Raw genomic sequence first — 16,030 nt, forward strand, 5'->3', positions numbered from 1 at the left:
CACTGGAATAGATTGAGCAGGGAGGTTGTGAATGCTCCATCCCTGGCGGTGTTCAAGGCCAGGTTGGACGAGGCCTTGGGTGATACGGTTTAGTGTGAGGTGACCCTGCCCATGTCAGGGGGGTTGGAACTTGATGATCTTAAGGTCCTTTCTAGCCCTAACCATTCTATGATTCTGTGATTCTTGAACACTTGAGGTTGATGAGACCTTGGCACAGGTTGCCCAGAGAAGCTGTGTCTGCCACATCCCTGCAGTGTTCAAGGCCAGGCTGGATGGGGCTTGGAGTAATCTGGTTTAGTGAAAGGTGTCCCTGTCCGTGTCAGGGGATTGGAACTGGATGGTCTCTAAAGTCCCTTCCAGCCCAAACCGCTCTGTGATTCTAAGTGTGGCATGTCCTCCAGATCCTAAGAAGATTTCTTCAGCTTCAGTCCATTCTGCTGAAGAGAAAGGCCAAACTCAAAAATAAGTGCCCCCAGTTTCTCTGATGCTGTGTGACTGCATCAGCCGCCTTGGCCCCAGCATTGACAAACCTTGCACAATTTCATAAATATTCAATATTAGTTTTACTTGGAGCTTTTTTTTCTATAAACAAAGCTCTCTGAGACTCGCCTTATTAGGATGGCAGACTCCTGCTGCCAGTCATCTGATGGTTGGGGTGATAAATCAGCACACCAGAGGAAATGAAGTACCCTTTATGCCCCCTTTGCTTCTATGTGATAGGAGGTCAAAAGTACAGATTTTCTAAATGTAGGGATTGTAAGAGGATGACAGTTTTGAGCTTATTCCTTTGCTCCTTCCAGTGTTCTGTAGTGAACCATTAAGATTTATTTACAAATAAATGCAGTGTAGGTTCAAGTTAATTCAATTAAATTTTTTGTCTTTTCCACATTTTCTTCCCCCTATCTCCTAGAAGGGACCACAGTCCAGATAACAGAAGCCTAAAGTACTTTTTACGGAATCATAGACATGTATATGGAAATTACCATATGCCAAAAGAAATTCACTTCTGGTTATTCCCCCTGTCCATTTCTTCCACACTGCTGTGGATCAAGTAAGCAAAGTTGAGGTTCAAGCTGACTTCTTCCAAAAGTTTTACTGTTCGATAACATGCTTTTGTTATCCAAACCCACAAAAACAGCACCAGTCTTATATAAGAATTAGTCTGTCTGTGTTTCTGGCACACTTATGCTTCTGCAGCTGTAGTGGCTGAGGTCGTAAGACCCATGGTTTTTGTATGAGAAAAATGAGATGGAACAATGCCATGCTGTGAGAGTCCTGGATAGCTCAGGTGAGTAGTTCAAAGATTACTGCCCTGAGCCAAGAGCCTCAAAAACTGTAAGCTATGCAGAATAAGACATATATATATAACTTCATGTGAGCTGTGCAGGTCAGCAGTTGAGAGGTATTACTGGACCAGCACTCGTCCTTTGAAATACCTACTGCATTACCGCAATCAGTTTTGGTTGATTGTTCAGTGATATATGAGCATGATTTGTAGTGATTGCTAATGAAAAGAGTATGTGGCTTTACTCATCTGTAATGTTGTAGAAAAAAGCTTGTGTAAATGATGCATGACTCTTTGTCACAGCTGGATCTTTGGTATAATTTCATGTCCAATGTAAGTCGCGTAACATTTTCTTTAGCACAACAAAACCTAACAGAGGACTAAAGAAAATTTAAGAATGGGTTACCTGTAGTATATGAAGCTCTCTCTATATCCCATATAGATATTTGGTTGATTGATTCCTTGCTTGCTTTTTGGTCACTTGGCCTTCTTCCAGAGAAGTCTTAAGATCTCGGTTGTGTGTAATTAAGGATTCTCTGCCTTACAGCTGTAGTGCAAGATGGTTATTAGCCGCCTTCCCTCAGTGTCAACAATTCTAGGAGAATAATATTTACATGGTGGTCTCATCTTTCCTTTCTATTTTCTGATGCCTTTATCTTGACCATATTCTGATCGCAGAGTTTTACACACCATTTTGTTTTGAATTGGATCACCACGTTCTTACTGCCTATAGGTGTCTGATGAGTTTCAAATCTCTCTTTCAAGGGGTTTCAACTTCAGGCTTTCATGAGTGTACTTAAACCACTGTTCTACTGCCTCCTTTCCTCCTGGCTGTGAGGGTTGGCTGGTTACCAGATGATAGTGCATATATTTGTGTCACTTTGTCAAAAACCTCTGTGCTTACCTCCATTTTGTTTCTTAATTTTATGTCAGTTTTGTGTCAGCCATAAAGTTAACCCAGTATTCTCCACTAGCTACAAGCACCTAGAATTTGTCTGTACTTAACCTAAAAGTCTAAGGGCTTTTCTAGATATCATAGAACATATGTAATATTAAATAGTAAGCTTTTGCTCTGATGACTATATACATGTTTGCATATGCTTTGTCATTTATTGAAGTGTTCTCTCAACTTCCAAATGGCATGAAGGATCTTTGAACTCATTATCTTCAGCTTCCAGCTGAAATGTACTTCAAATGGTCTTTGAAAGTAAAAATTTAAGTTTTGACTTTTTTCTGAGTTTGGTAATGTATTCTAAAATTAGTATTACTGTAGTAACCTTTGCCTTTTAGGTCCAGTTCCTGTCAGTCTAATAAGGGCAATATTGCTTGGGGCAATCATGTAATTGGAAGGTTTCTTTGTTCCTCAAGAGAGGGCCAGGAACATCACAAGGTTTTAAAATTACACACAACTAATGTTCCATTGATTTTTATTATGTTATCTGTGGTTCTTACATCTTGGATCTCTTATGTCTGGCTGTCTGGAGTGTTAGGAAGTCATTTCTTGACAGTTAAATGAAGTTTCCAGGTAAAGGAGAAAAATTCTCTGAACAGCAGAATGTCTTTTCTTGGAAGTTTACGACTTAAAATTGGAAATCCAGTGATACTGATATTATTTACTTGTTATTCAGAGAGGAAAGGCACTAACAGAGGCAGTTATGAATAACAATTTCCTTTGCCATTGTTAGAAATGCAAGGGACTAGCATGAATGCATCTGTTTGGAACCTTGAGGAAATTAAGATGTGAATGCAAAACTCACAGCTCAATCTCTAAGACTGCAAAACTGGAATAGCAAATTAGGGAATTTATATTCACAGCTCAGCTTTGCTACTTAGATCTATGTCTATTTAAAAGTGATTTGTGAATACCTAAAAAATCATATCTAGCTTTGAGGGGAAAGGGAAGTATTGGGTACTTCAAAATTGCAAAGGTAAGAGATATTTGACACATAAAAGAACATTTCAATCAATTTCTATTTGTTTTCGTCTTTCAGAGCTTCCCTTTCAAACTACTCTGGCTCTTGCTCTGACACTTTCTGCATAAACTGTTCTTCTGATGTTACATCTGCAACAGAACTGCATAGGAACATGGTATCAGCTCATGACAATTTGCACAGAAGTGCAAATTCATTACATTTAAAGAAGTTATAAAATTAAAACGCTTAAACCCATGTGGTTTGGTAATACTGAATTGGAAACAGCTTACAGTCTTTTATAGTCTGTGCTCAAATCAGAGTTCTCTGGTTGATGTGACATGATTATGTGTTATGATTACAAGTGTTAACCTTTCAAATTAAAATGTTCAGTTTCTGCTTTTAAATACCAACTGCTTATAGGTATAATACTTGCTGATATTTGTTCACTGACAGTCTCACTTGTTTTCAAGCCCCACATATTTAAAGTTATGGAGTGTTAGATTGATGTTTCTTTTTACTCAAATGTCATATTCGTCAACTGTACTGTGCTAGCAGATTGTTAAACAGACAAGGTGACTTGCAGAGTGACAGTGTAGTGATATGATGTCCCAAACCATTAAGATTCAGTAATGACATGGGTTTTTTTCCTTTTGTTCAATCAGTTTTACAACACAATGGTATTTATGTAAAACACAGGTGAGAAGGTTTCTGAGAAGATCTGTTGCTTGGAAAAAATCCTAGTTAATAAATAACAAAACCTGGAATTCAGTTGCAACTTTCCAGAGAGTTGAGAAATGCCAAAGACTTAGGAAGAACTGATATAAGAGTATTTTATAATGAGAAAAAGACACATTATGCTATGACAAAAATGAAATTACTTGATATATTTTCTTACATAATCAGTTTTGAAGGATCTTTTTTTACGCTGTATTAAAAGGTATTCTATGATTTTACTTGAACAGCCTCCCAAGAATGCCCCAAAAAAGGAAGGAACTTCTGCTTGACATTATATCAACTCAAATGTCTTTCTCAACTTATCAAGCTCTTTTTATTAATGGAAGAAAAAATTAAAGAGCTCTCTGCAGAAATTCTGTTGGTGCCTTCATTTACTGAGAGGAATAAGAATGCTCAAGGTAATGAACACTTTTCCTTATTTATTAATTCTACTTTGTGCAAAAAAGATAATTATATGTGATTTTAAACATTAATTATCTAATTTATATCACCATATCTTAAAAAACAAGTGTATTACCATATCCACTGGAAATCTTTTTGAAATGTATGGATTTATATTTGATCACAATGACTTGCAGAAAAGAACTGATAGTTGTGTGTAAAGATGTGATGTACAGTAGTTACTGATGGAAAAAAATAACAAACTGTCAAACACTTTAACATTATATCTCCTATTGAATTGTATATAAAATCATATGTTTCATATAGGACAAAACAATACATAAAGTCTGAATTTGAAACTGTGACTGTTTCTGAACTTATCTTTGGACATTGCCTTTTACAAGAGAAACAAACACTGACTTCGACATTGTTTAATTGACGTTATTATACATGCAAATAAATGTTTTCGTATATAGTTCTGCTTTAAACCATAGTTCTTACAAACACTAATTTGTGCTATATTTGCTATCATATTTATCTGACTGGCTTGAGTGGATATTTTATAGAAATAGGCTTTGCCTCAGAAAGTTAATTTGTTCACAGTCAAGCCTCAAGTTTGCGTTTGCTTTAGATTCCTAGGTGACTCTCTGTATCATCTAATTGCATTCATGTCATATGAGGAGAACCTAAAATTTCAAAAATTCAGGTGAATAACACCTCCCAGATCACAGTATGCTCATAAATGTTGTTCTACTCTGCTACTTCTGCCAGTAGAGAGACTCCAGATCACCAGAGAGCAAGTGGTTTCAAGAGCTTTGATTAAACTGCAGGAGAGGATCAGACCAGAAATGAGGCCAGGCTGCTTGGGGAGAGAGGATAGGTGGAGTCAAACATTTGATATCTCTCTAGTCAAGATGCAGAATGAGAAGAAAGATGTTTTGGGAATGTAGTCTCAGAATACTAAATTGATAAAAAATTAAAATTAAATAAGAAGGATACTGAGGCACAGATATTGTTAATGAATTCTTCATCTGAAATACTGACACTCTTAAATACAGGTTAAAGCCATGTATTTTTAGAACATACATAAAGGCTCAAATAAAATCTGCGTTCAGGTTCCGTTTTTTCTTTTGGTTTCAATGTATTTCTGCCTTCTTCGACCTCTCAGTTTTACTAATTCTCAAGAAATGTTAAGCTACTATACACTATGTTTTACATTTTATGCCCTTGATCCTACAAAGAGGTGTTGCAGTAAACTTCTTATAAGGGTAATGTGTAGGATATAGTATACATTCAGTAAGGGTAATTTCAAGTGTTCTTTTTATTTGTATATCCTGTAATAAAATGTAAAAAAAAACAAAAACAAAAACTCTTGAATGGAAAATTTATTTAAGTATACCCGAAAGACATGTGATTTCCAGTAATTCAGAGTACTTAATGATGTCAGTGTTAAAAAGAAATATTTTGTTTTCTAGGAAGTGTATTTAGGGCTTTATCCAGCAAGCATTCCACCAAGCTTAATTACACTTAGAGCTGCTCCTCAAAAAAATGTGTTAAGTCTTCTTTGAGGAATATTCTTTTAGAGTAATCCTGTCTATAGCAAGTCAGTTCTTAAATGGTGCATCTAATTAATCAAACCTAAATGGCAAGTATTACCAGGTCTTCTTGAAGGAGGCAGTCTTCTGGGTAGGTCTGTTCTAAAGAAAGCATAAGATTACATTTACCCTGAAACACAGGTGAAGGTAAATCTTTTCCAGGGGATGTTAGTGAAGTCATCAGATATACTTCTGTTCTTAATATTGCTATTCTGATCAGATGATTTTATTCATAAATCTATCAGTTTCTCAGTAATATGTAAAGACATTGCCAGAGAAGTTTAAAAAAAAAAAAGTTGGACTAAAGAAGGATTTATTGGTGTTATTTTCAGTTCATATCGTCAGAAGTCTCAGTTGTAGTGATGAAGTGAAAGATGATTTGATATGGGAGAATGAGAGCTATGTTCCCAGTAGTTCCAGGTTCTGTTAAGTACCAAAAGGGATTTAAGATTTTCTTTATTAATGGCCTATATTGGGCTTATAGTCTTATTTTTTTCACTGATGAAGTCTGAGCTTTGATAAGAAGGATTGATTAGAATCCTTGCCTTGTTTTCATCAGAACACATTATAATATTTGACTAGAAAACATAATGGTCATTTTCTGTACTTATTTAGAACCCTTCTTACTAGAAATCTTGCTTAATTTAGTAGGATCTAGATCTTTCCAAAGCAGCTTTAAATTAATTCAAGTACCAGTATCAGGTTTACAAGCCAGCACGGGCTGCAGAACCAACCTAAGAAGCAGAGTGAGTTAGCCCAGATTGAACTGAGCTAGACAGTTACTCATACTGCCTCTCACTGGTTTAAAGCTAGGTTGGGTGTAGCTAAACTGCCTTGCAGTCACTGCAGTGTAGTCATATCTGGAGTATCAGTCCCTTGCAAGTCCTACTGCTGGCAAATTAAGGGAAGCTGGCCAATTCATAAAAGGTACGCTAATATCCAAGGGAGCTAAAGTTTCCCCAGCATCACATATATTGAAACCTTGCACTCGCTTCCTTTTCTCTTAGGTTGCTTTTAGTATTCACAGGAGCCTTTTTATCTATGTAACTCATGCAGAGATGCAACAAAAATGTTTTTTCATGTGCTTGTGTCAAGTGTTGTGTTTATGTGTGTAGTTGTTTCAATGGCAGTTTTAGTTTTTTGTTCAGCATATCCCATAATACTTCAATCTTGATCTATAGAACATGTGTAAAGTTCCGTCAGAAACAAAGTAGTTCTTTGGATGGTTCCTCTTTATAATTTTTTTTTTTTTTTGTCCCAAAGATGGTATATGAGTTTTATCTAAACCAGACGGTTTCTTGGCCCTCATTTTTCCCTAAACCCAGCAATGACAAAGAGCAATGGCTGCATAAATTGGATGTAAGAAGAACACTTAGGGTTTATCACAGAAGAATCAAAGATTTCATATCTTCTGACAGATTGTTTGTACTCTTAGGGGGTCTTAAGAGGGGTCAAATGGCTTCTAAGAGTTCCTTAGCTAGATGGTTAAGGGATTGTACTAGGGAGGCGTATGTAGTTAAGGGTAAAGAGGCTCCCAGGGTTTGTAAAGCTCATTACACTAGGACTATAGCTGCTTCTTGGGCGGAGAGGTCGAAGGCTTCCACATTGGAAATTTGCAAGGTGGCCACCTGGGCTTCTCTTCATACTTTTTCATTGCATTATCGCTTGGATGTAGTCTCTTCTGCAGATTCTGCTTTTGGTAGGAGGTTGCTTGTGAACCAGAAAAAGAACAGTGAAGAAAAGAAAGACATGTAGTTCACAGTTCTAGCTGGCAACAAGACAAGTTTCTTTGCAGTGTGTGTGCACAATGGAATCCTATGAAGACCAATTTAGGCGGTTGAAAATAGATGTTAGAGGGAAGTACTGCCTACCAGTGTTCTCTGATGGTAACCCCATGGCAGACAATAGCACCAAAGGAAACAGTGAACCAGAGTGAACTCTGTAGGGAGATTGATATAGAGAATTTTTTTAGGTGATGCATACTTCTTGGAGTTCAGCTCGAGAATATTGTACCCAGCATCTTCTGGAATATATTCAGAATCTTCATTTTCCCAAATTGTTTTGCTCAGATTGAAAAAAAAAAAAAATTCTATGAATTGCATTTTCCACTCAAACTTCTTTTCACTATTCTCCATCAAGATCTTCCTCATTTTATTTTTTGACTTTTCTTTACCAGACCTAACTTAGGATGCATCCCTTGATAAGCAGTGTGTATGTGCCAAGTTTTGCACTTGGTTTCAAAATGTATCTTGTGTTGTCTAAGCACAATTTTTAAAAAGGCCCTGTACGTACACATTTTATCTAGTACCAGTGTAGTGTTCAGGTTTTCTCTTGAATCAAATAGAAGGAGAAAATAATTAAAAGCTCTCAGACAAATAAATGATGGTGTGGTTTTCTTCCATTCCTGAACTTTAGTGTGGTGTCAAGTATCAAGACTTCTACTGTATCTTTCTCAGGAAATGTATACATATTTTTCTAACATTTACGGAACATTTATTCTCCATGTTGAGGAGCGTTACTCAGTTCCACTACAAGCAATAGGTTTCAGAAAATTAAAGGAGTAGGCACCTTCTATTTTAACTTGACTAGACATTTAACCCTTCTCTATTTACATTGACTTGAGATTCGTGAGATGTTCCAACATACCAAGCATGCAGTGCAACTGGAGTTGTTCTCTTTGAAGGAATCTGGAACATTCAGCTACAGCCAAAGGTTAAGCAGGAGATTTTGGTTTAGAATCCTGCCAAATTGCAGTCACATCCCATCTTTAGGGTAAATTTCTCTTCCCTCTGCCTTTTCAGAAGCTTCTTATTGAGGTTTAAAAAATCAGAAATATCTAACGTACTTTCATCTGTCTGTCACTTTTTTTTTTTTGTATTCCAGTGAGGAAGGTGAACTTTGGACAGATCAGATAATGAGTACCAAGAAAAGCTTTTTCCAGTGGAGCTCTTTGAAAACACTGTGGGCAAAGTTGTCAAGGTTTATGAGCTTTGCCTCAGGTGACTGGGAAGATTTGCAAAGGTCTTTCTTTCACAGCAACAAGAAGAAATTCTCTACTCTATATCCACTTCTGCAAAGTGTAATAAATGGAGTGTGGAATTAAGCTTACAAGGTCCATTCTCTTAATAGACTTTGAAGTTGTAAAGATTTGAGTAAGAAGGTGTGATTTTTGCTTTGGTCTCAAAGCAAGATGTTCAGGTAGCTTCTTTAAGAAATACATAGCTTGAGCAGATCAATCCACAGTGAAGACGGAATTTACACCAGGAGGGAGTTTGATTACAGATGTACATTTTCTGTATTTGTATTATTACAGTTTCCTCAGTATAGTATAGCAAATAAAAAGTCCATTATTGAAGATAGAAAGCAGGAGGATTTTTAATCCACAGGTAGTCAAATATTTTTTATTTCTTTTGTTTATTTGTACTGGTAGGGGAGTGATATTTCCCATTTCTTTGAGATATATTATTTCCAGTAGAGGTTCAATAAAAGTTCTGTTTAAGCCAACCAAATCCAACTAGTAAGCCACTTTGGTGGTGCTGCTGCTTACCTTAGTCACGGTTAGTGAGCTGTCATACAAAGGGTTTCCTTGATGCTTTGCTGTTCTATGCTGCATGCAAGATGATGTCATAGTGACTGCTCTTATGACCCTAAATGCTATGAGAAAAGTAGAAAAGCTATGGAATTCTGTAGAAAAAAATAATAGAACTTTTTGTAAGGAAGAGCAAGACTTATATTAACAACGCAAGAGATCTCTGTCATACTCATCACAAAGCCAGAAAAAATACAGAATTGGAGAAGGAATTAAATACATTGAAGATGAAGAGAACATAGGTTAAAATGTTGGCTTTGAAAAGAAGAATAATCCCAGACAAATTTCAGTACATGTAAGGAAAGTTGGCTGAAGAGTTTTAATTTTAAGTGAAGCTTATGTAATCTTGTCTTGGATATTTGCTTGGATATTTGCTACCTACTGGGGACCAGTGGAGCTGGTGTGATGATAAAGAAGGTGAAGAACAGTTCTGGTAGGCGGCATGCCAGACTGGTCAAGGATGCTTTAAACTAGATGTGTTGGGGGAGGGGGGGGCATCATTCTGTCCCAGTACACCCAGTCAGTTGCCAACACCTATAATAAATGCTTGGAACAATGTAGAGATATTCCAGCCGCTCCAGCCAATGAGCCAGCTTCAGCTGGAGCTCGGCTCAGATGCCTCTATACAAATGCCCGTAGCATGGGGAACAAACAAGAGGAATTAGAGATGTGTGCACCTCTACGGGGGTATGATATAATAGGCATTGCAGAAACATGGTGGGATGGCTCCTATGACTGGAGTGTTGGAATGGGAGGTTACAGGCTCTTCAGAAAGGAGAGGCCTGGCAGGCGAGGAGGGAGTTGCCCTTTATGTTAGGGGTAGGCTGGAGAGTATGGAACTCTGTCTGGGGACAGGCGAGCAGTCCACAGAGAGTTTGTGGGTCAGGGTTAAAGGGAATATAGCTATGGGAGACATTACTGTGGGGATCTGTTACAGACCCCCTGATGAATAGGACTCTGTGGATAAAGCACTCTTACAGACAGATAGGACCAGACTCACGCTCACAGGCCCTTGTTCTCATGGGTGACTTCAACCACCCTGACATCTGTTGGAAGGACGGTAGGGCCCAGCACAAGCAATCCAGGAGGTTCCTCGATTGTGTAGAAGACAACTTCCTTCTGCAAGTAATAGAGGAGCCGACAAGGAGAGGTGCCATGCTTGACCTCGTGCTCACCAACAGGGAAGGGCTCGTTGGAAATGTGACACTCCAGGGCAGCCTTGGATGCAGCGATCACGAGATGCTCAAATTTGAGATCCTCAGGACAGTGAGAAGAGCATGCAGCAAGCTCACTGCCCTGGACTTCAAAAGAGCAGACTTTGGCCTCTTCAGGAACCTGCTTAGTAAGGTTCCATGGGATATAGCCCTAGAGGGCAGGGGGGCCCAAGACTGTTGGTTGACATTCAAGTATCACCTGCTACAAGCCCAGGAGTGTTGCATCCCAGCTAGAAGGAAGTGCAGCAGGAGGACCAGGAGACCTTCTTGGATGGATAAGGAGCTCCTGAGGAAAATTTGAAGGAAAAAAGAGGCTTATAAAAGGTGGAAGCAAGGACAGGTGGCCTCGAAAGAATACAGATAAGTTGTCTGGGAAGCTAGGGACCAGGTTGGGAAAGCTAAGGCCCAGTTAGAATGGCTAGGGATGTTAAGGATAACAGTAAGGGATTCTATAGGTTAATAACGAATAAGACAGACAAGGGAGAATGTAGGCCCCCTCCGAAAGCTATCATCAGAACTGGCTACCCTGGATTTGGAGAAGGTTGAGGTTCTCAATGACTCTTTGCCTTGGTCTTCACTGGCAAAGGCTCTGACCACACCACCTAAGTCTTGGAAGGCAGACGCAGGGACTGTTGGAACAAGTCCAGAGGAGGGCCACGAGGTGATCAGGGGACTGGAGCACCTTCTGTATGAAGTCAGGCTGAGAAAATAGGGGCTGTTCATCCTGGAGAAGAGAAGGCTGCATGGAGATCTCATAGCAGCCTTCCAGTATCTGAAGGGGGTCTATAGGGATGATAGGAAGAGACTCTTCATTAGGGACTGTAGTGATAGGACAAAGGGTAAGGGGTTAAAACTTAAACAGGGGAAGTTTAGATTGGATATAAGGAAGAAATGCTTTACTGTGATGGTGGTGAAGCACTGGAATGAGTTGCCCAGGATGGTTGTGAATGCTCCATCCCTGGAAGTGTTCAAGTCCAGGTTGGACAAAGCCTTGGGTGGCATGGTTTAATGGGAGGTGTCCCTGCCCATGTCAGGGGGGGTGGAAATAGATGATCTTAAGGTCCTTTCCAACCCTAACTATTCTATGATTCTACGGAAATGATTGAAGCTGCCTGGCTGATAAACTGAAGGAAGCACACAAATTAAGAGCAGTTTATCAAGTTTGTAGAACATAAGTTTCAGGAAAGATACAGCAAGAATTCATGATTGGTGCAATATTCCCTATTGATCAAAAGTGGTGGAGGTATGGAATCTGTTCTGAAATGGAGCAAGTGTGAAAAACTAAGAAATTTTTGGACAGCCTCAATCTTCTTCTTTCATGACATTTGCTTCTTTCTGCTTCGCTTCTTCACATTCTCTCCTCTAAGGGTTCATGTGAGAAGGGTTGCATGCATTCTGTCTATCTGTGGAAATGGAATATGAGGTTTGATAACTGGGAGAAGAGTCGAGGAATTTGTATAGAAAACCATGGCTGGCTAGGTAGGAATGCTTCCTCCGTCCCATTGCCTGCATTCCTGTCTGCCATGGCAAACTCATTTGGGCTGAGCAGCTTCAGAACATCAGCTGCACCAGTCTCTTCAATAAAGCTGCACTTTTATTTTGTGTCTCTTTGGAAACAATTTTTGAGAGGAAGGTTGTGGTGCATCTGAAGTGCAGAGGCTTTGGGGAGGCTGTGACTAATGTGCAGTGATCAATGAAAATAATTAATTACTAGCAGGAGGTTAAACTGAAGAAGATTAAGGCCACTCTACCTATATGAGATTTGGAAAAAGAAAATATTGGGAAAGCAGAGGAACTCAGTAGAAGATAGGAGACTTGACCTTGGGGCTTCTTTGGGAAGACCAGAAAAGGTTTTATATGTGTGTGAGCCTGCATGCACATAGATAAAAGTACATGAATATAGGGCAATATAAGTGCTCAGGCTGTTAGTTACAAAAGGAGGTGGGGAGATCTGTTAATTTAAAAAAGGAAGAAACCTTTAAAATGACTGATGCTGATGGAAGTATCATTTGGCTCTTTGCCTCAGGTACTGGAGACACAAATCTACTATCAGCTAGATACTTGTGTATCTCAGCTGTAAGTTCTTAAACAGGTAAGGCAGCAATGAATACACAAGGATTTAAGTTAAATGTTGCAGATTTCCTTTAATGTCTTGGTATATCAAGTTATAAATAGCTGTTTTAAAAAGTGAGAATAAGAGAATGTGAATATATAGATATTCAGTTTTGCTTATAGTTAGAGTCAGATCTATAAAAAAGGAAAGGCAAGGCAAGAAAAAACAAGGCAAATTTAGTTTGAATGCACAGAACAGAAAAGAGGGAAAATATCCAGTCAAGTATGGTTTGCTTTTTTTTCATTCTGGAGTAATTTCTAAAGAAAATTACAGGAAACTTCATCATAAAATACATTAAAAGATATTGAAAAAAGCAGTAACGTTATGGTGCTGTCTGTAGCATTTGTTGAATGATCAGGGAGCTAGTTGACCTGGTTACTCTCTTCTGTTTTTGTATGTGACCATTTTATCTTTCATTTTTCTCAGCTCAAATCTGGGGGAAAAGAGAAAAATACCCCGTAACAAAAAATCCCTGAAGCTTTAGAATGCTGTATAGGTGTATGAAAAATGGAGTGTTCGTTTTCAGAGGGTGAATTGTTTAATGAAAGGATAAAATCCAGTTTAGGTAAAAGAAAGTCTATATATGTGCAAATACTAAGTATTTCATAGAAAGAGAAAAGCTCTTTAAACCTTGACCTTGTGTACTACCAGTAGATTCAGGTGACTGAAGACCTGTAAGTTTATGCTTAGAAGATAATCTTTAACAATGCGTGACAGCACCTGCTCATACAAAACATCTCGGTTTTAATTTCACATGAGATACATTAAATTAGGAACAGCTGCATCTGTATTGATTATGCTAGGAGACAGATTTTAAAGATAACTTTTTTTTGGTTTTAGTCTCATATTACTTTCAAATAAGACTCGCAGAATCACGAAATGAGTGAGGTTGGAAGGGACCTTTGGATGTCAGCTGGTCCAACAACCCCTGCTCAAACAGGACCATGCACAGCCAGTTGCCCAGAATCATGTCTAGATAGCTTCTGAGTATCTCTTAAGGATGGAGACTGTCTGTCTGGACAACCTGATTCAGTGCTTGGTCACCCTAACAAAAGCGTTTCCTGCTGTTAAGAGGGAACCTCCTGTATTTTCTGTCTGTGCCTGCTGCCTCTTGTCTGTCACTGAGCACCACTGAGAAGAGCCTGACTCTGTCCTCTTTGCACCTTCCCTTCAAGTATTTGTGTACATTCATGAGATCTTCCCCGAGCCTTCTCTTCTCCAGGTTAAACAATCCCCATAATCTTAGTCTTTCCTCATAGGAGAGGTGCTTCTGTCCCTTAATCATCTGCATGGCCCTTTGTTAGAAACTCTCCAGTATGTCCATGTCTGTCTTGCCTTGTGTAGTGTTGAACTGAACATGATAGGCATAGACTTATCAGGGCTTAGTAGAGAGAAAGGATCACCTCCCTTGACCCTGCTGGCAATGCATCCCAGGATATCATGAACTTCTTTGCAAGAAGGGCGCATTGCTGGCTCCTGTTCAACTTGGTGTACATCTGGCCTGCCAGGTCCTCTTATGGAAAGCTGTGTTCCAGCTGGGTGGCCAGCAGCCTATATTGGCACCTGGAGTTGCTCTACCCCAGGTGCAGGACTTCGCACTTCTTTTTGATTTTCTTAAGGGTTTTGTGTTCCTGTTTCTGCAGCCAGTTGAGGTGCGTTTTGATGTCAGCAGGGCCTTCTGGTATGTCAGCTACACCACCCAGTTTGATGTCAGCTGCAAATGCGCTGAGGGTACATGCTGCCCCATCATCCAGATCATCAATGAGGACATTAAATGGTACAGGACCTATTCACCCTTGAGAGAGATCACTAGTTACTGGCCTCTAACTAGACTTTGTGCCACTGATCACAGTTCTTGGGGTTGGCTATTCAGCCAGTTTTCAACCCACCTCACTGTCTGCTTATCCAGCCTATACATCAAGAGTTTGTCTACTCTGTGTCAGATAACAGGATCTTATAGGAAACAGTGTCAAAGGCCTTACTGAATCCATGTGGACAGTAGTCGCTGCTTTCCTCTCATCTACCAGGCCAATCATTTCTTCATGGAAGTTTATCAAATTGGTCAAGCATAACTTCCCCTAGGTGAAGCCATGCTGAGTACTCCTGATGAATTTTTTGTCCATAACGTGCCTGGAAATGGTTTCCAGGATTAGCCGCTCTATCACCTTCCCAGGGACTGAGGTGAGGTGACTGGCCTGTGATTCCCTGAGTCCTCCTTCTTGCCCTTCTTGAAGGTATAAGTGATATTTGCTTTCCTCTAGTCTTGGACTCTTCTCTTGCCATGAATGATCAAAGGTTATTGAAAGTGTCTTTGCAAAAACGTATGTCGGCTCCCTCACAACTTCCAGGAGAATACTGTCAGGGCCATGGGTTTATGTTATGTCCAGTTTACCTGAGTATTTCCACACCTGATCCCTGTCCACCAAGAATGCATCTTCCTTGTTCCAACATTACTCTCTGGGACTTGGGATTCCTGAAGGCTGGTCTTGCTCGGAAAGACTGAGGCGAAGCAGGGAAAGCAAAGCCTTTTCCATGTCTGTGTAACCAGATCCCCTGTATCACTAGCAATGTGCCTACATTTTCCCTAGTCTTCCATTTGTCACCTGTGTACTTATAGAAGCTTTTCTTTTTGCCTTTGACATCCCTTAGGTGCATTTGAGCTTTGGCTTTTCTAACTTTGTTCCTTGGTGCTTGGATGTTTCTGTGTTCCTGTCAGATTACTTGTCCTTGCTTCCACCCTCTGTATGCTTCATTTTGTGTTTGAGTTTAGCTAGGAGCTCCTTGTTTATCCATGCAGGCCTCCTGGCATTTTTTCTTTTCCCACCACTCTTAAGCTCAGAGGAGGTGATATTTGAATATTAACAAGCTTTCTCAGGCCCCATTTCCATTGAGGACATCCCATGGGACACTTCAAAGCAGATCTTTGAAGAGGCCAAAGTCTGCTCTCCTGAAGTCCAGGGTTGTGAGCTTGCTTTTCACTCTTCTCCCTGCCTTCAAAATCCTGAATAAAATCATTTCATGGTCACTGCAGCCAAGGCTGCCTTTGACCTTCACATCCCAACAAGCCCTTCCTTTTTGGTGAGTATGAGATCCTGCAGACTACTTACTTCTCCTCACTGGTTCCTCTGTCGCTTGGAGGAGGTTATCATCAACACACTCCAGAAACCACCTGGATTACTTGAAATGCTAATGCAAGTGGTGTTTA

General features: G+C 39.5%; 1 protein-coding gene across 5 annotated transcripts in view; it reads left to right on the forward strand.

Moving 5' to 3' along the window:
• KIAA0825 (KIAA0825 ortholog) overlaps positions 1-16,030 on the forward strand; it is a 248,427-nt gene that overhangs the window by 70,768 nt on the left and 161,629 nt on the right. For all 5 annotated transcript variants that reach the window (XM_061479084.1, XM_061479085.1, XM_061479083.1 and 2 more), the window contains one exon: positions 4,161-4,331. In XM_061479084.1, the coding sequence (XP_061335068.1) occupies positions 4,161-4,331 (171 nt within the window). The remainder of the gene's footprint in view (positions 1-4,160; positions 4,332-16,030) is intronic.

Source organism: Pezoporus flaviventris, unplaced genomic scaffold (genome assembly GCF_033815535.1).
Source record: "Pezoporus flaviventris isolate CSIRO_AGI_PZ_B2104156 unplaced genomic scaffold, CSIRO_AGI_Pfla_v1 ptg000141l, whole genome shotgun sequence".
In the NCBI taxonomy this organism is placed as follows: domain Eukaryota; kingdom Metazoa; phylum Chordata; class Aves; order Psittaciformes; family Psittacidae; genus Pezoporus; species Pezoporus flaviventris.